Here is a 26,691-nt window from a genome sequence, read left to right as displayed (position 1 = left end):
AGATTGACTTTCAAAAACAACAGTCCTGAGTTTGCAAGATCGGGGTAACAAGATTAGATCCAGGTGGGCAAAAACGGCCATTGGGTGAAAATACAATCATTTAACCCCCTTCGAGAGACAGCAGTTTGCTCGAGGCATTTCTCTCTCCCCCCATCACCCGCCCCGCACGCAAATCTGGGAATCCAGTCTCGAACCCCACCGAGATGTCAGATCTCTCAAGAAACGGGTGCAGCTGGCAGCTGGGGGGGGAAGTTTCATCCCAGCCATGGGGGTTTCCTTGCGGGGCGGGGGGGGGGGCGGGGGTACGTCTATGCTCGCTATTGGAACAAGCGCACCGGGCAGAGGCGATCCGACGTGGCCGGACCACACGCGATTTCGTTCCTCTTCGGCTCGGCCCTTCCGCGGGCGCGGGCGGGCGGGGGGGGGGCACCCGGCAGCCTCAGCTGCGCTCCTCGGAGTGGCCGCCAGGAGGCGGGCCAGGTCCGCCGCGCTCCTCCTCCGCCCGGCGGGGCTACCTGTCGCCGCGGCGGCATTGCTCGGCGGGTGCGCGGCGGGTGCCAGCTGGCCGGGGCGGAGGAGCCGCGGAGCTGCCTCTCGGCGTCGGAGGAGATCCTTCCCCCCCCCCCTTCCAGCTGGGCGGGTCGGAGGGACCGATTCCCTCTTGGCCAGCCTGCTTTCCTCCTCGGCCCGTTGGGTTCTCAGCATCCCCCCCCCAAGGCATCTAGAGGGCACCGATCCCGGCGGACCGCCCGTCGGGGCATCGGCGAGGTCCCTTTTCCTTTTCTGCAGCTGTCCGGCGGAGAGGAGCCGCGCGCAAGAAGCGCCGCCGCCGCCGCCGCCGCCCTCCGCGCGCCTCGCCTGCCCGTTGCCTTGCCAGCCTGCCAACCTTGCCAGCCTCGGGCGGCGGCATGGCCAAGAACACGTCGCTCCACTTCCGCGTGGTGGAGGGAAAGGACCTGCCGGCCAAGGACGTGTGAGTAACGGACTTCGCAGCCTCCCCCCCTCTCCCCTCTCCCCTCTCCCCTTGCCGTCGCCGGGCGCGCAACGAAGGCTCGGCCGCCAGCAGGAGCGCCTTCGGCTCCGGAGCGCCCGAGACGGCGCCTCCTTTGCCCCAGGCGGGGAAGCCTTAAGCCGGCTCCCCTTCTCCCTTTCCCGGGGTCGGTTGCCTTCCCCGCAGCGCGTCGAGGCTGGAGACCCGGCGGGGAAGGATCGGCGCTCGGCGAGGAAGCGCCGTCCTTCGGAGAGACGCGCGCACCGCCGCCCCCCCGGGGATGGGTGGAAAGGGACCCTGGGCGTTTGCTTTAAATACCCCCCAGCTGCTTTTCTGGAGAGAGGCTTCCCCCGTCTAGGGGGAAGAAGACCGAGGGGGTCACAGCATCGTGTGATCTTAGTGCTACGAAAGAGAGAGTACAGTAAGTTGGAAAACAGTTCAGCCAGCCCAAAGCGGAATATGCTGCTGGTACAGGTAAAAAGTGCAGTTTCCAAAATTAAGATCACACCCGGGTTGTCCACCTCCTGGAAATTGCCTCCTTGCCCTCCGGGGCTTCTTAGATTAAGGGCACACCTCCACCTTTTGGCTTCTCCGTGGGCGCCTCTTGTTCTTGCAATCTGAGTCCTCGTGGGGAAAAGGTGGGGTGTCAAAGGCATGCGCGCCCCATGGGCGCAGACCCCTCCAAGGAGCCAGGGCACCAGGCAACAGTGGCACAGAAGCTGCTCCTTCTGCTCTCTCCTGCTGCTCGCGAGGGGGGGGGCAGAACTGGGAGCAGGCGGGAATGGCAGAAGGGAACGGGAAATTGGAAGGAGTCCTGAGATCATGTAGTCCACCCCCCCCAGCCGATGCAGCAAGTCACAGTCCCCTTGAGGTGGCTAGCCAACCTCAGCAAAAGGAGAGCCCAGCACCTCCTTGGGAATCCATTCCACTTGTTGAGCAGCTCTTACTCTCAAGAAGGTGGATTCTCCATTATAATCTATAACCTTAGAACTGCAGAGCTGGAAGGAGACCCTCCGGATCATCGCCTCCAGCCCCTGTGAAAGAGGCCCGGTGCAGGATTCGAACTCTGTTCTGCTCTCGGGTACTTAAACTGCTGAGCATCCCATAGGTCAGATTGGTAATCTAAATCCACATCTTTGGATTCGACTTTCTGGAGCTACAGGGAGCAAGCTTGCACCATAAGCGTAAGTGACTGGAAGCTCACCGGTGTACGCAGAAGGTTCGTGTAATGTGCCGCAGCTAATTGGTGAGGTGGAGGAGTACATCAGCGTTGCCCCAATGGGTGTGGGCCCGGGCCCGTGGCCAGAACAACCCCCTCAAACCCCCTCTTTAATCAGTCGAAATGAGCTGTGGCAACTTGGTGCCCATACCAAGAGATTTGGTACCACGAAATGGGTTGATTTGCCACCGCAGAATACTCCAGAGCCTTGCGATACCTTAAAGGTGAACAGAAATAAATGGGTCCGTCTGTAAGGCATGGTTATGGCCGTTCATAATCTGGGCTTTTGACCCAGTGGCTGGGCGGCCAGAACACTGGAGAGATTATGGGACCACTTGTTCTATCATTGGAAGATTTGGGAGACAGGGGAGGTGGTCAGGCGGAGAGTCATTACGTCTCCGCGCAGCCGTCATAACTGGTTCTTGACCAGAAGTCAGCCCCCCTCCCTTGAAACTTTGGGGACCCTCCCGTGCAGCTGGGCCGGTGATCCCCTCCTGGCCGTGGGGAGAAAGCGGCCAGAGATGATTTTTCTCTCCCTCTGCTCTAGGATGGGCACCACGGGGCCAACCCAAAAACATTGTGCTGCTGGCAAAGGGCACCCCCATCCACACAAGTCCAATTAGTTTGCCATCAACGGCTGGGAAGTTATTTTGGCAAATCAGGCAGAAAACCCTGCAAGCCCCTCTCACCATCCTTAGTAAGAAACAACAACATTCGTTAATTAAAGCAACTTAAGGTTTGCTGCCTTTTTTTCCCGCAATACCATAAATCTTCACTCCAGGATAGCATTGGCCCTAGAGGTGCCTTCATGATCCAGTAAAAGAGAGAGAGAAAAAAATAGGGTGTTTGTGTTTCCATGAGGCCAATTGAGAGAAGCTTCGTTTTGCTCAATTTGCTGCTTCTTTTTCTTTTCTTTTTACTAGCACCCCTAGAATCCCTCAGCCAGCATGGAAATGCCAGTGAAAATGGCTGAAGGGTTCTGGCAGCTATAGTCCAAAAAGTTTTTTTTTCTGCATATGTTGTCCAGTGGAACTGTCTGCCACAAGATGCAGTGGTGGAGTGCAGGCTAAGGAGCACTTTTTAAAAAAATCTTAGACTAATTCATGGAGGAAGAGAAGGCCTATTGATGGCTACGAGCCAGATTATGTTGGGTCTCTGTTTCTGGACAGCTTACCTCTAAATACCGACTCTTAGAGGACAAACATGGAAAGGTCAGTCTTTGGTATTGCAATCTTTTTCCACAATGCGCCGTTAAATCTTTACCTGTTCCTTCATGGAAACTGTTATTGATCGCACAGACTTTTGGTGTAATCTATTTTCTTGAAAATTAAAACCCTTCTCTTACCTCAGATAAGTGGAGAATCAGTGTTGGGGGGTCGTGAGGAGAGTGTGAAGCCTGGGATAGGAAAGAGACCTGGATTCAAATCTGAAATGAGCCAGGAAAATCACAACGAGGAAGACTGACCTTCCTTCATTTCTCCCTGTAAATCCCTTTCAGGGTTGTCATGTGAGGATAAAGGAAGCATATGTCTCTTGTCGTGCAGTCCTTTGAAGAAAGATACGAACGCGGTGAAGACTGTAGTAAGGCAAAATGTAATGCAAACATTTTGCTTTTACAGTGGCTGCATTTCAGAGGCTTGAAAGCTCAGTGGTTTCTCAAGGATCCTTTTGACAGCAACTACATTTTCTACAATTAATTAAGTGCTATGATGCACTTGGAAGCAAAAATAGGATGGTTTCAGGATTTGCACAACAGAGGAGAGAACAGAAAGTCAGGCTAGAATGTCTTGGCTGAAATCCTGTTGCTTAGCATAGTAAGTCACGCAACCCACTGAATTAGTGGGGATTTGATGAGTCATCTCCTCTATGAGTCCCATTGATTCAAATTAGCCTACCCTAGCTGCAGCTTATTACACTTAAGTAACAGGAGTTCAACTGATATGTTAACGTCGGAGACAGGAAAATTCAGTTCTGTGGTTATAGCTTCCAGAATCCACTTTTCATGATTTGAAGCCTAGTTGGATTCTGTATCTCTCTCACCATCTGACCTACCTCACAGGGTCGTGGGGAAATATTGCCTTGAACCCTTTAGGGAAAAGGTAGGATGTAAATGCAGCTAATAGCGAATGAAGGCAAAAGTGTAAAAGGATCTTGCCTTTTGCAAGCAGCCTAAAGAGTAGGAACTTGTCTAAATCCAATTCCTATTTCCAATTAGGGTAGACTCACTTACATTAATGGGATGTACGTACATGGCTGATTTGATTCAATGGATATCTAGAATTAACAATTGGATATAGGCTCTTGTTTCCACCACATTGCTTCCCAAAATTGTATTCCAAAAAACCTATTCCGGACCCAAGTTCTCTCTCTCTCTCTCTCTCTCTCTCTCTCTCTCTCTCTATCTATCTATCTATCTATCTATCTATCTATCTCTCTCTCTCTCTATCTATCTCTCTCTCTCTATCTATCTCTCTCTCTATCTATCTCTCTATCTCTCTATCTCTCTATCTATCTATCTATCTATCTATCTATCTATCTATCTATCTATCTATCTATCTATCTATCTATCATCAGTCAATGGCTGAAACTCTGTTGCACATTTGTGCCTGCACTGTAGGAATGACATTGGTGGCTTACTTTGTCAATTTTAGGATGCGCATGACTCATGCACCATGTGAAAACGTCACCATGCACCTCAAAATCATGAAAGGAAACATTTAATCAGTGGCAGTTAGCTGTTACTTCTGATGTCATTCCCATGGTGCAGGCAGAGCTACGCAATAGGATTTCAGCCATGTAGAAAAATATTTCAAAGAAATGTAGAAGATATAAAATCAATTTAAAATGAAACAAAAAGAACCAAAGAAAATACAGAAAACATAAAGAAATCATCAATAAAAACACTAAATTCATTGTCTCAGACACAATTGTAATGCTGGAGAGTGTGCTTGGGAAGAGCTGGTGGGTAAAACCACCTGGTGCTTAAAACAAAAGCTTAGAAGTTCCTTTCTAGGATTACAACACCCAAGACCCTCTGGTTGCTGATGGGGGAATTCTGATCCAAAAAAGCAACTTTTCCAAAGTTCTGCCTTAAACACATATCCGTAGACACCTCTTCAGTCATAGGGAGGGGGAAAGAATTCTGAAAGGCAGGGGCCACCCTAAAAAAGGCCTTCCACCAGGTTGCGGGAAGGTGGTTGCTCCATAGCCAGCATGTTGTCATCTGACCAGGGATGGATCTGCTCTGAAACGAATGAAGCTGAAGCTTCAGGGCCCCTAGTCCCGGAGGCTCCCCAGAATCAATTTTAGTCCACATTGTTGTTTTTTTTAAAATCATGGTAATCTATCACGGAACAACCCCATGAAGAAGATAACAGGGACTACCCAGACCTCATTGCTGGTTGCAAAGGGGACCTCATACAAGTTCAAGCTTTAGGACCCCCAAAATGTAGGTCCGAGCATCCGGCAGCATCCTAGCCAGCAGCCTCCGATGCTTGTTATCACAGGTGTAGAGGTCTGTGTCAGGGAAGGTGATCTGACAGGTAGCCAGCTCCCACACTGCGCAGAGCATCCAATGTGAGCAGCAAGATTTGGACCTGCCGGAGCCTACCAGCATCCAAATTCACCTGCTAAAGCTGCTCAGCAGCCTTCTCAGCACCGCTAACCCTAACTCTGACCCTAAGCCCATTTTGCTAAAAAGAAGATTTCTGAGCGCCATTTGGGTGTGGGGATGCCTGCTGACCAAAGTCATCTTGGGAAAGGACGATCTTGCATTTGAGAATAATTCAGACCTTGGAAAAATGTTGATCTGCCGCTCTCAGAATTTCTAGCTAGTGTGGCCAGTGAGGATTCTGGGTCTTGTAGTCCCTAGGAATTGCTTGTTGATGCCCACTGGGGGAAACTAGCCACAGTTGCAAGGAAGAGAATCCTCCCTTTCCATGGAGTATGGTTCTCTGGGGCAAGGATGGAAAAGAAAGAACGGTGCGTTACATTCCCTACCATTTATTATATATTTCTTTATTTAAAATAGTTTTACTCCACTTTTCTCCTTAAAAAGGACCCAAGGCAGTTTCTAACAATGGAAGACAGGATTTAAAGTTGAAAACTATGAGTAAGCAAAGGTGGTTAGCATCATTAAAAGATGACATTTTAAAAAATTATGAACAATGAATAAGGAGGGATCTTACATCAATTAACAGATAATAATAATGAAAAGATCAATAAGTATACAAAAATTTTTTTTAAAAGGTCGCTCTGAGAAACAGAAAACACAAAAATGGAAAACATAAGTAGTACTAAAAATCCAGTCGAAGCAGTAATGCATAACCATCTATCTGAAAACCACACAGAGGTAGCTGGTGACTGTGGGGAAGGTGTTTGCCTGCTTGCGGAAGGACAGCAAAGATGGGGGGGGCAGTCTGGCCTCCTGTGGGAGGGAGTGCCAGAATCTGGGACAAGCAACCGAGAAGGACCCTCTCCTGTGTCCTCATCAGATGTACCTGTGAAGGTGGTGGGCCCAAGAGAAAGGCCTCTCCTGATGATCTTAACATCCGAGGCGGCTCGTAGTGGGAGATGAGGTCTTTGAGACAGCTTGGAAACAGGCCATTTAGGACTTTATTGGTTACAACCAGCACTTTGAACAGTGCCCAGAGACTGATCGGCAGCCAGTCAAGCTGCTGTAACCGGGGGTGGTGGTGGTGGTTATGTGATCCCTGTGAACAGCCCCCGTCAGCAACTTGGTTGCTGCATTTTGGACTGGCTGAAGTTTTCTGATCCTTTCCAAAGGCAGCCCCAGATCATGTTGTAGAGCAATCCAGCTGGGAAGGAACTAGGGCATGTGTCACCATTGCCAGATGAGATCTCTCAAGAAACGGGTGCAGCAGGCAAACTCATTTTAACTGTCCAAAGGCGCTCCTGGCCACCACCGAAACATGAGCATCCAGATTTAGGGACGAATCCAGGAAGACCCTCAAGCTGTATGCCTGGTTTTTCAATGGGAATGTCATCCCAACCACTTCCAGCTGCATCTCTACTCCTTGATCTGCCTTTTGACTAACCAAGAACACTTCAGGCTTGTCTGGATTAAGGTTCAATTTATTCACCCTGTCCAGCCCATAACTGAAACCAGACACTGATTTAGAGCTGAAGCAGCTTCCTCGGATTTAGGTGGTGAGGAGAGGGAGCATTGGCTGTCATCTGTATAGTGGTGGCACCAATCCCCAAAACGTGGGGCAATCTCTCCCCATGTCCTATGTAAGAGTGCCCCACTCTACCCCCTGTGTCGGGCTGGCTAGCACGGGGGGGGGGGACAGATTGCAAGGCCAGGTGGGTCTTTGACCTCCCCTCCAGACTCGGCAGTTCTTTGGAAGGGTGAAGAGGTCAGCCAGATTCACACAAGCCACTGGTCTCCTTGCTGTTTCTGGCCCCATAGCTAAATGGAGCATCAATGTATGCTGGGGTTGGAAAAGAGGTGGGTGGCCATAATCCATAATCAGGTCCTTCCCGTTTTCCGGCGAAATTTGAACAGCTGTGGTCCAATCTGCAAGGTATTTGTGTGTGTGTGTGTTTGTTTTGGTGGACAGAATTTAAACCCTGATTTAGGATGAGGCCAGAGAAAAGGTCCTTGTCTTTAACACTCTCTCACACACATGCACACAACAATACACACACACACACACATGCACACCCCCGTTCTCACAAGTCAGCTCAGTGGAAAGCTCTTTCAAGTGGAATCTGGCTTGTGGCATTTTGCTGTTTCCATGGATGTGGTGACAGATCTTTGTGCTGCTTCACTTCACAGGCTCTCTATGGAGATGGCAAAGGATTGTGAGGTGTGTGTGTGTGTGTGTGTGTGTGAGGAATGACACAAAACATTCAAGATGCAACCACAACATTGTAACAACACAAAATCCTGTGGCCCAACCCTATTCCACTGGATACTCTTGAGCTGACGATAGCATTGGGGCTGAGAGACTGAGGGGGCAGATGGCTCATTGCAGCTGTCCAGATGTTTGACAAACCACAACTCCCATCAGCCCTCATTGGTAAAGACAACGACGAGGAATGCTGGGAGTTCCAGGCTGACGACAACTGAGAGCTACATTTTATCTACCTCTGAGCAAGACACCATGTTTACTATGTTTTAGAAGAGATGGCCCCTCAAATGGTGAAAGACCATATTTGCCCGTTCATTGTAGTACATGCTTTTCTTCACCTACGTAGTGGGTGCTTTCTTCTCTGATTTGTCACTGAATGGTAAACAGGGGCTTATTTTGCAAGTCAGATTGCTGAGACACAATGCCAAGAAAGCCCTTTTGTATGAGGAGGAATGGATTAATTTAAAGGAGCTGTGCACTTCTCTTGACATCTAGTCCGATTCCAGTTCGAACCTCATCTCTGCTGTGAACTTGCTAGGCCGTCTTAGGCAAGCCACTCACTCTCAGAAGAGGTGGCCGTGTTCTTAGCCTGTGCAGCGGTTTCCTTGGCAAATGGAGCGGTGGATGCATGAAAACGTGCTGCGTCTCCAGGGCGCCCTGATAGGGCCTCTGATCTTCTGCAGAGCAACGAGGCTGTTGGTGGTTGCTCTGGGCAACTCTCCGGAGCAAGCTATGTGTCCGAAAGGTTTTGTCCACAAAAACAATGACGAGGACACTTCAGCAGCACAGATTTCCCTGTGAAAGGAAGAGCCGTTTCCTGGAACCGGGAGAAGGGCGTAGTGCAGCTTGCCTAACCCTGAGTAACCCAAGTGTTGTTGGACTACAACTCCCAGAAACCCCGGCCAACACAGCTTGTGGAAACTGTAGCATCTCCCAGAATGCTGTGCTGACCTGTGGGGTCTCTCGGGATTCGGTTTTGTCCTCTAGGCTATTTAACATGTCCATGAAACTGCTGGGAACGTTTGTGTGGAGTGTGGTGTTTCGGTGTCACCAGTATGCCAATGACGCCCAACTCTCCCTCTCCTCCCCACCGAAATTCAAGGAAGCTGCTCGAGCTCTAAATCAAGGTTTGGTATCAGTAATGGACTGGATGAGGATGAATGCATTGACACTTAATCCAGACAAGACAGTCAAAAGGCAGATTCAAGGAATAGAGTTGCAGCCTGTGCTGGATGGGGTTACGCCCCCTCTGAAAACAAAGGTGTGCAGCTTGGGGGTGATCCCGGGTTCATCTCTGAGCTTGGGTGCCCAGATTTCGGTAGTGGCCAGTAGTAGCTTTGCACAGTTTCTTGAGAGATCTGATCTGACCACGGTGACACATGCCCTAGTTACATCTCGGCTGGATTACTGCAATGGACTCTACATGGGGCTGCCTTTGGAAAGGGTTCAGAAACTCCAGTGGGTCCAAAATGCAGCAGCCAGGTTGCTGACTGGGGCTGTTTACAGATATCACAAAAAAACCCTGTTACATCAGCTCGACTGGCTGCTGATCAGTCTCCGGGCACTATTCAACATGTTAGTTTTAACCTACAGTATAAAGTCCTAAATGGCCTGGGTCCAAGCTATCTCAAAGACCATGTCTTCCATTATAAACTGGTTTGGGTATTGAGATCCTCGGGGGGGGGCTTTCTCTCGATCCCACCACCTTCACAGGTGCATTTGGTAGGGACGTGGGAGAGGGCTTTCTCTGTGGCTGCTCCCAGCCTTTGGAACTCCCTCCCACCAGAGGCCAGGCTGACCCCATCTTTGCTGTCCTTCTGCAAGTAGGTGAATGCATTACTCCTCTGATAGGGTTGTCACTTATGTTTACAGTTGTATTTTTTAATTATTTGTGTTTAGAGTAGTATTTTTTGTTCCTTATTTTAGTACTTGCATTGTTATTATTTTAGCTTTAACTGTTGTCTTTTTGTGCTGCAATGCACCATTCTCTACTCATTGTTTTCAGCTTTAAATGCTGTCTTTCAATAATGTAAACCACCTTGGGTCCTTCTCAAGGAGAAAGGCACAGTAGACATATTTTAAATAAATAAACAGTGCAAGAACACCTGGGTTGCCCAAGGCGTTCCAAATGGCTGACTTTTGAGGGTTGATAGGACTGCTCTGAGGTGTCCTCGCTTTGAGGCCACAGGGCTCCCAGCAAGCTGATCCATAAAGACCCTCAGAGCGGCCATTTTGAACACAGGGTTACTGGCAGGTGCCATGTTCTTCTATGTCTGTGGAGGTAGCACCATGCCAGGCTGTTCTTATATCATGGCCACAGTCACCTGATGGTTTCTGTGTGTCTCTTCTTCTCCCCCCCCCCCCTTTAGCAACCACTGCTGGACCACATCCTGACCAGTAGAACTGGGAGCAGAGAGTCCTTTTCACTATTTTTGTGGCCAAACATCCTCCTTGTTTTGAGGGGGATGAACGGATGCCGCAGTGGCGTGGTACCAAAGGGTGTGTGTGCTTTCATTTCCATTTCAAGTGACAGGGCCAACGCAGGACCCCCGTAATTCTCAGTCCCTTCTTCACACACAACCCTCATGTTTGCATTATGGGGGAGAAATAACCCCAATGTAATTTTGCAAAGTAGTTGCAGGTTTTGAAGCTAGATGATGCAAGTGGAGGGCTTTGAACCCTTGAAAAAGCTATGCAAAATGTCACCTATGACCATCACCATTATTGTTTATTCTTACTGTGTTTATTATTTTTCATATGCAACAGTTTTTCTATTTCTGAACAGCAGTCTAGGCTGCCAGGCGGGTGCCATTGGCATTTAAGGAGGCAGAATGGAGTTACTATTATTAGTTATCAACTTACAATTCTGCCTGATATTAATCTATAAATAATAGAGAGGGGGTGGGTGAGAAAGCAGTTTGGCAAAACACAGTATTGGACTGAGATACCAGCTGGTGAAAACTCAGCCATGTGAACGGCAGAGAGCATGTGGGAGAAAAGAGTTTCACTTCCCCTCTTTTTATATATTTTTGGCCTCTAAGTCACACTGAATTAAGGGTGGGGGGGTAAAGTAGGAGATTGATCAACAAGGGTAAACATCTTCAAAGATTGTGAACAAATTCAGTATTTAATAGTTCAGCCTTATAGACACTTACCTGGAAATAAACCCTGTTTTATTTAAAGGGACTTACATCTGACACATCAATGTCAGACATAGACACATACAAGATTGTGTTACTGTCTGCAAAGATACACAACTGGAATAATCCGACTTTTAAACATTTAAATTTATGGCACCAGGGCTAATTGTACAGTAGCTGGTATTTTGCAGGGGGTGTGGTCCAGGTTTCACTTTGAACTTTACAGGAGCTATCCAAGGTGCTGAAGGAATGGCTCCTTCGAAATTTGGGCTAAAACCGGGAAAGGATTTCTTATCCTGCCAAATCATCCACTAGGTCGAACCAACTGTTTTGAGTGAAATACTGAACTGGTATCATCAACATTTTATCACGCAGGGGACCTAATGAGAAGGATCATTGTGGATAATTATGCAATTATCAGTGTAATAAAAGCAGGCTGTTTTGTTCAAATTACCCTGAGATCGGAAGAGTCTTTTCTTTAATGGCTTCTGGTGATGTTCTGGTCCATGTTTTAACAGGCAGGACTTGACTTGAGGTGGCTGGGATTCTTCCTTCTCCAAAATGGCTCCCAAGGCAGCAACGTTATTTTTCAAAAGAGGCAGGTGTCAGCAGACGTGGGAGAACCACGAAGTTTGCCGATGTGTTCCTCAAAACATTGGGAAAAAAAATACACCCCCCAGCCCCAAATCCTGAAAAGAGAGCACAGAATGGTCAGTGACTATGGAATACTGATTAACTAGAAGGGCAGGGGTTTTAAAATGGGAAGATGTGAAATATCCCTGGAGAGGGAATAGCTGGTTCCTCACTCTGGACAAGAGTACTCTAAACATTTCTTCAGAGATCCTGCTTCTGAATTCTTTATTCTTTACTTGTTTAATGAGAAGGAGACTCGGAGCTCAGTCTTGGAACAAAACATTACCATAAAGAGAGCAAGTACCTTCAAAGGTTTCCTCTTCAGAGAACGCAAATTTTAATTTTTTTTAAAAAGACTGCCGTTTCCAGAATATGTTCTTAATGTCGTAGAGCAGTGATCCTCAACCTTGGGCCTCCAGATGTTATTGAACTACAACTCCCAGAAGCCTTCACCACCACTACTGCTGGCCAGGATTTCTGGGAATTGAAGTCCAAGAACATCTGGAGGCCCAAGGTTGGGGACCACTCTCATAGAGTATTCTGGGAATTGTAATATTGAAAAAGTTCCCTGTTTCTGGTTGCCTTCCTTATTGTCTTTCTTCTCATGATGTGCCCTTCCCTCGTTTCTCCCCACAAGTGGGTTTCATGACTCGGTGGGCGCTTCGTCCTGTCTCTCAGATGTCCGCCAAGCATCTTCAGAGAGTGCCAGGTGTGTGTGTGGGGAGGTTGTTTCTTTTATGTATTTGATTTTTCATTTCATCTCTAGGCTGCCTTTCTTCCAATGAGGGGACCTAAGGCAGCTCGCAGTGATTACAATGAGTTGGACCAAAACTGCAATAAATTACAGGGTTAAAAACAGTTAAACATATAATCATTTTAAAGGTTACTTAAGGATTTTAAAATGTTTAGAAGAGAAAAAGAGCATAAGCCCAGCACCCAGGAGGAACACAGTTTTTTTATTTTTTAAATTTTTTTAATAAAATACCTACTACTACAGAAAAAAACCCTATATAAAATACAAAACAAAACTATACAATAACATACAATTGCCCTTGTGCAGCCATCACCCTCAGGCCTAACACTACGCTTCCATCCATTTTCTCTCCAAAATTTCATTGTTTCTTCTCTCGGCGTATACCCCCTCCCTCTCTGAAATACATGTTCTAAGAATACATTCCATATTTTCTTAAAATCATTATTTTTCATTTGGCCTCTACTTATTTTCATATCACATGTCAGTTTATCGTTAATTGCAATATCCCATAATTCGCTATACCATTCCTCCAAGTTAACTTGATTTTCATTTCTCCAATTCCTTGCAATAATTAACCTTAACGCAGTCTTAATTATTAAAATCCCACCTAAAGAGGAATGTCTTTAACTGTTGGCAGAAGAATGCAACTAACATCCTGAGGGAGAGCATTCCCACAAGCCTGGGGGCAGCCGCAGAGAAGACCCTGTAAGTTACAGGCACAAAAAAGAGGCTTGCTTTAAGAAAGGGATCAGAATTTGGTTAGGAAAGGAAATCAGTTCAAAAAGGGTTGATGGGGTGGGTTGAGCATTTTGTGGGCCCTCATGCTTATAGATCTCCTTGGGCAATAGAAGCCTGAATTTCCCATAGATATCCCTTTGGGGACCCTGCAAGAAATTAAAAATAAGAATGTGCAGACTCAGCCATCCAGTGTGTTAGATTTGAGAGAAATGTCCAAATCATTTGGATTCTTCTGTATTTAACCATAGCTGCTTAAAATTTCAGTACACTGGGGTAAAAGATGGAGAGCAGCGATTGAAACTGTTTGTCTTGCGCGTAACTTAATGGCAATAGGTTTTAACATTTCCAGGCTAATCTCTTTGCCGTAGCAAACAAACTGACTCAATTAGCAACGTAAGGATCCGTATTTGCAAATCATTCACAGATTTACTCGAAGTTGTATCAAACATTCCTTGGAACAAAAGTACAAATAGCCCTTTATTCGGACTCAAAAATGTGTCACGTATACCATTCTTTATATTGGCTGATTCCCTACTTATCCAAAGAGGCTGTAATATAAATTTGCATATTTCTCACCAGGATTATAAGTGATCAGGGTCTGGAACCTTAATGGCATAAAGCCTTATCTCAAATCTGATTAACTCACAGAATTAAAATAATGAAGTGAGATAGCTCTCATTGTTTGCAAAAATTTTGCCACTCACTAAATCTACCTTGTTGAGTCATTTCCACATTGTTATTAACATCCAGTAAACTGAGAATATGGAATGTTTGCCAGTCGACTACAGCTCCCATTATCCTTCACTTTTACTAGGGTTCCCTGGGGTTGGTGAGACTTGTAGCCCCAGCAATATCAAGTGGGTTACAGGTTCCTCACCCTCTGCTATAAATATAGAGATTTGCATTGTCATTTCAATAAATGTGCAAAAATGGATCAGAGTCGTTGTGTGATTCTGGGGTGATTTTGGGGCAGAGCAAGGAGGGATTGTTTTCCCCTAGGGTGGAAATCCCATTCAGTATTCATAGGGCTAAAGAGATGGTCAGTAATTTGAGACAGGGGAAATGAGAAATAATAAAATAAACGGATCTGCTGTCACTGAGGGAGGAGGAGAAGGATAGGTGAAGCTTTCAAGGAAGGCCACCGGTTAGCATTGAGACTCCAATCACACAGATGCTATGGAGGGATCAGATGGAGGTCACTGTGCCCCCCAAGCAGCTGTTTGGCTACCCATTTCATGCAGGTGCATGATAAAGGGAGGAAGTCACGTGGCTCTGTAGATTAGCTATTATCTTGTGGAATTTGTGTTCGTTTGTTCTCAGCATAGCTTCCGAAATTATGGAAATAGTATTCTTAAAGTTATTAGGATTGAGTGTGTGTATGCGATTTGGTTGGGCTTTGAGTGGAGAGGTCCCAAAATAAGAGCATTAGGGTCTGAGCTCCCCCCGCTGCCGAACAATTTTCTTCATCTTTTTTTATTTATTTGTTGCAGTCGTGCAAGTAGTTTTTGTCTTTGTGTGGGGATTGTTGTTATTTTGCAGAGATCTGTAAACAAACAAATGACATCACAAATCCAAATAAGGAGCACGTCCTGGAGTTTCTTAAAGAGGTAAAAAGGTTGGGTTAGTCCCAATCTGTGGGCCCTTTCTTTGGGCGCAGACCAGGTCAGAGGGGTTTCACACATGAGTAATATACACACTTTCCTGGTTTGGGGAACATTGGTTTTTTTGGGAATGCAGGTCTAAAAATCCCCGCCCCCCCCCAGTCAGCCTAACCAAGAGGAAGCAGCTGCTATCACATACCTTGTCTTGACCTTTGGGGCAGAAGGGTGGTTTGGTGGAAAGGTAAATAGTAAAGAAAACTAAATTGCGTTTCAGATCTCCTTTGACTTTGTTCCGTTTCTGACGTCTCACCTTCCTCCAGTGTAAGCAGGGACTTCCCAGCTCCCTCATGGTGGGCATGCTGATTGTCCAGCTTCTTCCTCTCCCACAAGTGACCCTTTGGAAAAGGCCGAAGTAGCCTTTGGTTTTAAAGAGTTCTGTTTTCATAATTTTAAGGTGTTTTCGTTTGAATTGCATTTTAATCATACGATGGAATTTAATTCTATTTTAATGTTTGTGATTTGATCATATCGTAATCTTCAGCTGATGTGTTCTGTAAGTGACCTTGAGCTCAAGTTCTGGGAGTGGGGGGGAATATAAATAAAAAACCAAACAAATAGCTTTTTGAATCCCATTAGGATTTATGTGGTTCAATTGGAATCGGTGCTATCACCCTATAAAGCTTGGATACGTTATCATTTTAGACTATCCCCCCCAAAAAAGGTGGTTGGAGGATTCTGACTATTGTAATGCCCCCCCCCAAGGTTATTTTTCTGTGCTTTGGCATCTGAGAAGGACTGATCTCTCTGCCCTTTTTTTCCTCCAGCCTACAAAGGGGATAATGGTAGTGGTTTTATACTCATTCAGATTCTGGTTTCATTTTTCGCAGATCCGGCACAAGTGACCCTTATTGTATCATCAAAGTGGACAATGAAGTGGTGGCCAGGTAATGAATGTGAGGGCTTGGAGATCCAGAATGTCCTCCAGGTCCTTTATTTGATGATGATGATGATGATGATGATGATGATGATGATGATGATGATGATGATGATGATGATGTGGTGCTGTCTAACTTATGGCAATCCTTGTAAGGGTTTTCTAGGTGTAGAGCACACAAAAGTGGGTTAGCAGTAGACTTTGTCTAAAAGAGAAATCTAATAAATAAATAATAAATAAATAAAAATAAATTCCCTCCTTCTTGGGACACTCTGTGACTGTGCAGCTTGCCCAAGGCTACACAGGCTGGCTCTTTTTACTTTTGAGGAATCAGACTCTTGGCTTATGGCTCCACGGACAGGTAGCCACCTTACTAAGCTACCCAGCCATCCTGCATTTATCCTGGCTATTAGTTTGGAGCCAAGCACCATGCAACTTACAAAGCCTTTGTTATCCATATACAACAGTAGCGAGGATATTCTTTCCATCCAAGGACCGAATTCATTTTCAGATACTGTAAGTTCTTGCGGGGAGCAGCTGCATTCCGGTGGAGGGTTGGGCCAAAGGGCCTCTCATGCCAGCACGTTGCTTCTCAAAACAACCTTCCCATGAAATGAGTGTCCAGAGGACTTCCGTGGTAGTTCTGAAGCCCGGTGGGCAGCTTGGCAGCCATTTAACAGGGGATGTTGCTTTGAGGCGTCGGAAACCTTTTACTCTTCTTCCTGTTGTGGAGAGCGAGCCAGATCCTCTGAGCCTCGGGCAATCCCCATCTGCAGCTTTGACACTCCCTTCTCGTCTCATCCTTCCTCAAATATTTGCTCAGGAGAAAGTTAATGACATTTCAAGAGGTCTGAAGAGTCGGCAGATTGCAGGGTATGGATTTATCTTTGCACCAGTAAACTATTAACTGGCCGAAGAATCAAGAGGGTTGTGGGAAGTCGGCTTCATTGGGTAGAGTGTGATTGCCAAATGCGGTGGGTCAAAGGGTACCAGAATTGCCCAGTCACCTTTTTGGGAGATTGTAGTCCAAAAATGGCACTTTTCTAAGCTCTGATTGCTTTGGAGTCATCCATAAATGCCAGCATGCTGTCAGGATAAGGCAAACATGACGAGACTCTACGACCACCACCAAACGACAAGGGTCCTCACTTAAGTGGAAAGCAGAGTTGGAGAGAAGGCTGAGATTTGTCTGGAAACAGGATGAGAGGAACTTAGAGCAGCCATTTAACTTTCCCAGAATGCCCTCATGTGGCATCACGTCAAGGCATTACGAGAGATTGAAATGGAGGCTCCTTCTGCCTGATCTTATGGGGCTGATCAGGACAGACACGAAGCATGGCGTTGACACACACACACACTCCCAACTGTACTCTTTCCTTTTTGAACTACTGGTTTGGGAAGATGAGAAGGAATTTAACCTGGAGTGGAGACACCATTCATGAGCATCAGGTGGGGGGGGGCTGTCTTAGATCTCTCATGATCTCTCTCATCCAATGATGACAGAGACTCTCAGATTTTTAGATACAAACCTCAAGATCTTTGGTACAGCTTGGGCAAATAATTGTTCGACTCAGGCTCCCCTGATGCCCCTGTCAAAGTGCTGGATTATGGGAGTTGCAATCTTAAAAGCTACTTTTCCAAATGCCGGTCTTGCGCTGGGGCTTTGCTGAGTGAACCCCTTCTTTGAACCACAGCGGGCAACCCCTCCTAACTGCAAAAGTACGGGGGGCCTCCTTGCCATCTGCATTTGACACCACACGATGTGTCAACACCATGCTCACATCAAAGCGAAGCAAGCACAGTTATTATTATTATTATTTTACTTTTTGCTTTTCAACGACTGAGATGGGGGGGTGATCTGAGAGGAAATGGAAATTAAATTAGAATTGCCTGTTACTTCACCCCCTGAAGTGTGATTTGCGCTGGGAAGATTTGCTGTTAGAAACCCAAAACAGCCACAGAGAGAGGGGAGCAAAAGTGTGAAGCAGCTGGAAAATGAGGAGGAACTGTGTGTTTCAATTTCAGCATTTTTAGCATTGGTTGATATACAGAAGCATCACTGATGCAATGAGTAGAGGGGAGATGTTCAGAATTCAGGGACTCTGCGTCCCATAATTCAGACTGAGGGGGAGTTGCACTGAATTATGGGATTGGGATTCCTTGAACTCCCAAAAAATGCTACCGCTAATGGCAAGATACATGTGGTGTAATACTCAAGAGTTCCGGTCTAGGATCATGGAGATCCAGATCACTACTGAGCCCTGAAGCTGATTGGATGGCCGAAGTGACCTTGTCTTTCAGCCTGCCTTACCTGACAGGACTGTTGTAAGACTGAAGCGAAGAGGAGGAAACCTATGTATGCCACCTTGAGCTCACTGAGGAAAGATGAGGTAGGATGAGCTAGATAAATACAATGGTGCCTCGCAAGACGATTGCCTCGCAGAACAATTAATCCGCAAGACGATTGTTTTTTGCGATCGCTGTTATGCTTCGCAAGGCGATGTTTTCTATGGACGATTTTAGCAAGATGACAATTTTTCCCATTGGAACGCATTAAATAGATTTCAGTGCATTCCATTGGGGAACCGCAGTTTGCAAGACAATGTTTTCACTAGACAGCATTTTTCACATAACGAATTAACATCGTCTTGCGAGGCACCACTGTACCATACTTAAGTAGATGCCTGCACTGCAGAGTTGTCAGATCCTGCTGCCTCTCACAGCCTTTCCCTACCTGCAATATAGGTGCAATTACCAGTAGATTACACTACAAGACTGTTACGAACCATGGTCTCAGCCAGATGCACACCACACTGGCAATAACCCTTTGCTTCTATTTGTCCAAGCGTTCACTCCAGTGTATTAGAAAGACTATCTGACCTGGCTCGTTTCCTGTGTTTTTCCACTGCCTTCAGATGGTCCGATCCGACATTCCCCTTGCAGTGAGAGAAAGAGAAAAATGTCTCAGCTTTAACCCACAAATCCCACTGTCACCTGTCAAGTACATTTTAAAGTCTTAGGTTTAGCTAGCGGGTAACATTTCCAGTCCTAATAGATCCAAGATCTGCCTTCTTTCCAAGGACAGGACTGCAATCACAGAGTAATGGGTCCTGAGAGAGGGTGTAAAAAAATCCAAACCATGCGGCCGAGAGGCTTAAGACCACAGCCTCCAGAGCACTGTTGTCAGCTCTCACTGACACATACCACCAATTTTTGGACTCTTGTCTACAATTTTTCTGCACTGCGGGTTATGCTAAGCCTGAAGAGGTGGGATATTTCCCCATGAAAGCTTGCAGATTCTTTGATTATTTTTTTTTAGTGGTCCAGTAAAAAGCATCACCCACGCTTACGTTTGCGTAATCTTGGGGACCACACAACCTTTTCCTTGTTCTGCTGAACCCTGTTTAGCAGGATTCCTTGACTTGCAGTGCAACACGTCCAGGGGCAAGAGGGAAGCAGAGGGGAGGGAAGACAGGTTACATCAGCCGGGTTGCAGGCATCAGCCTCTGTGGCTGAAGAGCGTGTGAAGCCTCTGCATTGGCCAGCCAATGTGTGACACAATATCGTAGAGCCACAACTCTTATCGTGCCTCACCATCAACCAGCCAAGCTGGGGCAGAGGAGAAGTGGAGCCCAACAGCCTTTAGAAGACCATCCATTCCTCCTTCTCAGAGTAAACGGGTATAAACCAGGATTGGGCAAAGGGATGCTTTCCAGATGTTGCTGGATTGCTGCTCCCATGACCCTTCCCTGTGGGCTATGCTAGCTAAGGTTTCTGGGAGTTGCAGTCCAGGAACATCTGGAATGCTGCAATTTTGCCCATTTCTGTTGTAAAGGGCCAAGGACTCGTGGCCACAAAGATCACACCCTTCAGACGTTGCTCTCTCCCTTCTCTTTGCTCTGCAGGACGGCCACAGTATGGAAAAATCTGAACCCTTTTTGGGGGGAGGAATTCACCCTGCACCTACCGACGGGATTCCACCACCTCTCTTTCTACGTTCTGGATGAGGACACTATAGGGTAAGTAGGGTGGCTGGAAGAACGAGGGGAGGGTGATGCCAGAATGCTCTGTCTGATAGTTTATTATTGCCATTGATCATTATAGCAAATTATTATTGTCATTAGCAATTGCATGTGTTGTAGTTGTTACTGTCATCATTGTGATAACAATAATAATGTTGTTATTAATAATATTGTACAAAGTAATGTGAAAAGGGTAGGTCCTTGACACAAGAAGATTCCAGTTAGATGATGTGGTATGCTGTTGGTGAAACCAGGCCTGGCATCATCATAAACTATCTTTGGACAGTTGGTGGGGCCACAGCCAGGCCTGCCAATGACTTTTGCCCATGGATTCCCTTCAAATGACACCCCCCTCTCCATCGCACACCTGCCCTAAAGTTGTCAGTTCTGGACTCATTTTTCTGCAAGAAAAGAAGAATTTGTAATTTGTACAGCTTGGAAAAATAATGGTTGGGCTAAAACTCTCATGATGTCCCTATCAGGCAGGAGGATTATGGGAGCTATAATCCAAAAAATGCCACTTTTCCAAACTCTAGCCTGGCGCTGAGGCTTTACTGAGCAAACTCTTTCTGTGAATCGCAGTGAATTAGCACTCCGAATTGCAGAAGTAATAGGCGTGCGAGTGTGTCTTCTCCTCTCGTGCAACGAACAGACTTTCCGCTACCTCCCAGCCTGCAAGGTTATTTTTTTTCCTAGGTGAAAGGTCTTGACACCTGCAAGATAAGCAAAATAGGATATGGTGCAATCTGAGTTCTGATGCTTCCAAGAGTTGTCTGTGAAATTTTTGTAAACCGTATAAGCTGCACAAGCTACAACAATCGCAGCCTCGTTAAAAATGGACATTTCAAAAACCAGAAGCCTTGGATGGACAATTTGTGTCATTTTGATCACTTGACCAGCCCTTGGGTGTTTGCTGTATGTGTGAATGTCTACTGCTTCACTAAGGGAGAAGATACTAGTATTGCAGAGAGACATTCTGTGTAAATTGGGAAAACGTTGGGTGTGGGAGTCATCCTCACACTGAAAATGAGAAGTCCCCTGGGAGTGAGCCATTTCTCTGCAGGCTGCCTCAGCATTTTGTCTCTCTGAGATCACACGCCCATGGAGTAGTAGCTCTTTCCATTGTCCCTGATGCCCTGGAGGCAGGAGGCATCAGCGATATTAAAAGAGTTAAAGATGGTGGCCCTAATCAAGACTGTTTTCTTTTTACTTCATCTGCTCTCTGCAAAGCAAAGGAAGTGTTTATTTTCCCAATATCATGCAGTGGTTGGCTTCTTCAGCCATTTAGCACTGTGACCAATTGAAAGAGGCAGGAACGGGGCCATATAGAGTCGATTGAGGTCCAGTGTGCTATTTGGATGTGAGGATCGCATCGGACAGCATAATGGACCTCTACCTGACCTTAAGCAACTGTATTGAGTCCTCATCAGCCCACTGGCTTCACCCAATTGGTTGCAGAGCTTGGAAATGGCACCTTTTTAAGACTACATCACCCAGAGTCCCCTAGTAGCTAGACGAACTGTGTGGTTGTTATCCAAAGAAGTTATTTTTCCAAGGTCTTTCATTTGAGGCAGCAGGAATGCATTGAGCCAGCCAAGAATCGCAGCTTGAACCACCTTCCTTGTTATCTTCTTGCAGGCATGACGATGTGATTGGTAAAATCACCCTCAGCAAGGAAGCCATCTCGTCCCATCCACGGGGTAGGTGCCGACAGATATCCATCCTGGGGATGGTCACAGGTGGGGGAGGGCCACATTTTTAGCCTATCTTTCTCAAGAAGAAAGGCAGGGAAATCTCAGGATTCAGCCTTCATTTAATATGCCCTCTTTCCTAATGTTGTTCCGGCCATATTTATACACCAGGTTAGCTGTAGTCCATAACTGGTGAACATAACAATCAACATATTCATTGAAAGTCTTTAGTTGAGCAAGTGGACAATATGTTGGGTCACGTCCCCCTCTGCATTTTTTTGTTTGGTTTGTTGTTTTTGTCCCTCCCTTATGACCACCTCCATTAGAAGCATGCTGTTGAAATGTGTCTCTTTTGAAAAAAGACAAACACCCATCTCTCCTTCGTTTTCCTCACACTGCTAGGCCAACCTACTGGTTACTATAGTACAGAGTCACCAAAATCAGCCACCAGTGTTTCGGCTACACTAAAAACTGCACCAGTGAAAGGAGCTTAGATGGGTGAAGACCTCTTTCTTCTTCCCTTCTATAGGGCAGAAGATGTTCTGGGACTCCACCCTTCAGGTCTCTATGGTGTCAGAGGACAGTCTGGCACCCTTCTTCACCACAGAGAGCTGTTAAGAGCTTTTTCTGTAACGTCACCTACGGGAGTGACAGGAATCTCTACGCAGTAAATAAATAAATAATAACAGCCGGGTCACTTTCCCCCTAGTGTGTTGGAGGGCCCACTGTGGGCAAGCTGATCTCCCCCCCCAATGAGAATGTTGGCCCTCAATGTTGGGTTGTGCCTGAGAGTCAGATCTAAGGTGGATCACGTCATCCACCTGGACACGCTATTGCTAGGTCATTTACATTTTTAAGAGGAAGACCAAAGAGAGGATGACGAAGAAAAAGGCAAGGACTAAAGAGGGTAAGAAGGAAAAGAAATGGCCAAGAGGAAGAGTGGAAGAGAAAGCAGATCTCGGATCCCAACCCCCATGACTGAGGGTGCCATCAGACAAGGAAATAGCCTGCATTTTGGACCACTTCTGTCATGGCCCAGTGCAAAGCCAATTCCTGGTGATCGCACAACCTGCCGGCAATAGCAATCCAGCCTGGTGCTGATCTGTGCCCAAGCTGAACCTTTTTGGTCCTGCAAAAGGGCCATTCCATTTTGGGGGATGGGCTGGTTTGGCTATTTCTAGTACAATCAAACAGCATCCTTTCTCGTGGTTAAATAGATGAAGTCTACTATGATAGAATCATTCCACCGTCCATAGAGGACCCTATTTTTATTTGTTTTGTTTCATCTCTAGTTTGACAAAAATTCCTGGGAATTTGCTCTCTGCTTTGCAGAGCCTTGCTGACCACCGGTGGCCATTCTGGCTGGTGTTCTGGGGGTTGGGGTTCAAAAAAAGTAACATTTTCAATTTCTGCCATCTTATGGAATTTTGCTTGGACTAAAGGATTGCCCCTAATAACGACCTTTGGATTCCCGCCCCCCAACCAGACAGCAGGGTGATTTGCTTTTTTGCATAATAAAGCAATGTTTCTAGAGCCTAGCGCCCCCTGGTGCTAAAATGAATGAATGCCTTCAGCTGTAGACCCACTGGCTGATGCTCTGTGGTGCCGTCTAGCTGAATATGCCATATTTCTTCAGAATTTTTTTAGAATTCCTTCCCGCCCTGGATCGATGGTCATCCTTTCCATCACTCCAGCCTATGCTTCCCTATTCCCGACTCAGCTTCCTCCATGTTGATGGGATCGATATGGAGGTCTGATGGTAGGTCTGATCTTATTTGCAGGATCAGACCTACCATTAGGACCAAGGCAACCACTGACTCAAGTGGATGATACACAGTATGCCCACCTCTGCCTTAAACTGAACTTGATTCTGGTGGAGGACCTTATTGGCAGGCATGGGGGAATTGCAAGTCTGGTCGGACTTACGTTGCACCAGTGACTTGACTGGTCTTTTTTTTTTTTTAAGTACCATATTTTTCCGTGTATAAGACTATACTTTTGTCTAAAATCTTTAAACTAAAAATTGCAGGTCATCTTATACACGGAAGTAAGCGGAGGAGCAAAAAAGAAGTGAAGGGGAAAGCAGGGATCAAAGTGATCCTGTAGGGCTTTGATCCTTGCTTTCTCCTCCACTTGCTAAGCCTTAGCAAAAGGAAAGCAGGGATCAAAATGATGCAGAATCGCTTTGATCCCTGCTTTCCCCTCTGCTTGCTAAGTCCTGTGGCTTTATAAGGGGGAAAGGGATCAAAATGATTGTGCAGTCGTGGATTTCTTTGATCGCTTTCCCCCAGGGTTAGAAAAGTGGGGGGGGTGTCTTATACATGGGGCGTGCTATATATGGAAAAATATGGTACTTAAATTTGATGTGCAACTCAAGACCATTTTTCTGAGTCATGTTTCGGGTCCCTACCTGCTCCTGCCACCACCATCCTCAGAGGCAGCAGGCCTGGGTTCCCTTCCAGCAGCCGGCTGCGGCCTCTACCCACCCACCTGCCACCCAGCTGATGGACTGGTGCATGCGCAGAGGCAGAGATGGGCTCTGGGAAGGGCCGTCAGCCCACTGTCTTTGCACCTATCAGCTGGGTGGCGCATGCGCAGTCCAGGCCTTGGGGGTCGCAGTCCCGAGCCTCAAATCCCAAGTCCTGGGTCCCAAGTCAGGGTCTTGAACCCACGGAGTGGACGGGGAAAATGACTCAAGATTCAGACTGAGATGTGGGACTCGGGGCCCAAAGACTGGCCAACATTCTGGCTTTATGTGCCATGTCTCTACCACACCTTTTCACAACTAGATTCAAGGTGGTGGCTATGACTTTCTTTTTCCTCATTTGGAATTCCTCTCCGTGAAGTGGTCCTTTCACTCAGTTGCCCAACAGAGTCAGGGCAAAGGCGATTCATTTCACTTCCCCTCCCTTCGTGATTTCATAGAACGGAGTTGGGCACCGATAGTTGGCGTAGCCCCTGAGGCTCTGGCCGGGGGTTGGAAAAGATTTCTGGTGTGTTTTCTCCTGTTTGCTGCAGGAATCGACAGCTGGATCAACCTGAACCATATCAATCCCGATGAGGAGGTGCAAGGGGAGATCTCTCTCGAATTACAGGTGGTGGAGGAAGCCCACAAGGGGGCGCTTTGCTGCCATGTCATTGAAGCCAGGTAGAGGAAGTGGTCCTTGGATCTCTCTCCATGCGGGCCAGAGTGGGGGGAAAGATTTTCCTAGGGGGCCTCTCCAGGCGGTGAATGGGGTTGGCTTTCCCCTTTCCTCTTGCCCTTCCCTTCCTTTTTGCCATCCATCCATCCATCCGTCCGTCCGTCCGTCCATCCATCCGTCTGTCTGTCCCTCTCTCTCTTGTTTTCTGCTACCCCTTCCTTCCTTCCTTCCTTCCTTCCTTCCTTCCTTCCTTCCTTCCTTCCTTCCTTCCTTCCTTCCTTCCTCCCTCCCTTCCTTCCTCCCTCCCTCCCTCCCTCCCTCCCTCCCTCCCTCTATCCTTTATTCTGCCTTTTCTTTCTTCTACTTCTCTTTCTTCTCCTCTTATTTCTCCTCTTTATTTTCTTTCTAACACCTCGTTCTGTTGGCTGCCACACTCTCCGCCTCTCTTTTATTCTGCCAGAGCCTTCTCCTTGTGCATCTCTTTCTACCCCTCCTTTTCTTTCTACCACCCCTCCTTCCTCTCTCTTTCTCCACGCTCTTTTTGTATCTCCCTACTCTTCTTCCTGCCACGGCCTTTCTCAGCCACAGCTTTTCCCCCTGATGTTCATGGAAAGAGAGCCTTCATTGTCTAGTTCATGAGCACATGCTCTAATGATTTCCCACCCTATTGAGACCCCTGCTTATTGGCTGAGATCTTCTGAAAAAAATATGGTGATGTTTGCTACCACCATGTGGGACTGGATTTTCTTACCTGCGGAACCCTCTCCGCCCAAATCCTTGTCTAAACTTTTCTCTTATTTTTCTCTGTCCTCAAAGTTAGTTAAAAGCCACCCTATCTGTAATCAGAACCTTGATACATGCTGTGTCAGGTGGGGATGATCAGAAACACCATCCCACTCATCTGGAGAAGGCAGGTTGAGGAAGGATAATCAGGACATAATGTTCTGTTTGTCTGAATATTCTGAGGAATTAGATATCACGTAGTACCAGTGGCAGCTGTAAGGCCTGTAGCATCTGGTTGTGTCCAGGAGACGAGTATTTGTTCTTTAAAAAAACAACAACGGGAAAGACCAGTGTCAGTGTGCTCCCAAGCACAGGCAGGGGAAACTCTCAACTTTCAAGGAACACAGTGAATGCAAATGGAAGCAAGAGAGCAAAATTTCCATAAAGTGGACTTTTTCTTTCCCAATATTTGCTGCTCTTTCTCATCCTTGTCCTTCCCTTCCTTCCTCTTCCATCCTCCTCATTACAACGGTCATCGTAATCACGTCGTACAGCTATATCTTGCTTTCCTTCTGACAAGCTCAATGCAGTACACCTTGCTCTTTCCCTGCCCCACTTTATCCCAACGACCTCAGAAGCAGAGAAAGCTTCATCGTCCAGTGGATTCTTGAACTAAAGCATTGCATTTTACCCAGGACACAAGGCTGAGTCCTTCTTCCATCCTGTTCTTGTTATTCTTCTTGTTAAAGCTAGATGAGTGCTGAGAGCTGTTTCTCTCTCTCTCTCTCTCTCTCTTTTCCCACACCTGCATTGAGAAAAGAGGGTGTTGCACCGAAGGTGTTGTGGCTGTTGTAATGGAGTGTGAATCCTGGCCCCCTGTACTTTAGAAAGTGAGATAATTAACAACTTATGAACAGTAATAAAACTGAACACAGAGCTGTGAAAAGCTTTGGCAGCATGTGAAGTGTGGGTAGGTGCTCAAAGTTATCCAGATTATGTTTGGTCCCAGCTAAACTTTCAAGGTAGATAAGATTTTATTTTCCATAACAAATGAGTATAATAGTCAAGACTGAATGGGTTGTTGCAAGATGATGACAACCTTATTATTGTGGCCATCATCATTAGAGATGGGGGTATTTATATTCGTATACAAATCCCCCCTGCAGAGGTGGAGGTAACGATAGTCTGGCCCCATGGGGCCAGACGGTCCACTCACCAATGCACTA

The 26,691-nt window shown here is 46.7% G+C and overlaps 1 protein-coding gene across 3 annotated transcripts in view; it reads left to right on the top strand.

Moving 5' to 3' along the window:
- The first annotated feature begins 728 nt into the window (after nucleotides 1-728).
- Nucleotides 729-26,691, top strand: part of RASAL1 (RAS protein activator like 1) — a 73,842-nt gene continuing 47,879 nt past the window's right edge. For 2 of the 3 annotated variants that reach the window (XM_072983123.2, XM_072983124.2), the window contains exons 1-5: nucleotides 826-973; nucleotides 15,840-15,896; nucleotides 19,792-19,905; nucleotides 21,547-21,608; nucleotides 24,618-24,747. In XM_072983123.2, the coding sequence (XP_072839224.2) occupies nucleotides 909-973; nucleotides 15,840-15,896; nucleotides 19,792-19,905; nucleotides 21,547-21,608; nucleotides 24,618-24,747 (428 nt within the window). In that variant the 5' untranslated portion in view covers nucleotides 826-908. Of the gene's footprint in view, nucleotides 974-15,839; nucleotides 15,897-19,791; nucleotides 19,906-21,546; nucleotides 21,609-24,617; nucleotides 24,748-26,691 lie in introns of all 3 variants that reach the window. The other variant, XM_020807097.3, reaches the window with a different exon arrangement.

The sequence above is a fragment of the Pogona vitticeps genome, chromosome 14, assembly GCF_051106095.1.
Source record: "Pogona vitticeps strain Pit_001003342236 chromosome 14, PviZW2.1, whole genome shotgun sequence".
Classification (NCBI taxonomy): domain Eukaryota; kingdom Metazoa; phylum Chordata; class Lepidosauria; order Squamata; family Agamidae; genus Pogona; species Pogona vitticeps.
Note: the sequence above shows the minus strand (reverse complement) of the source record. Positions and strands in the feature narration are given on the sequence as shown.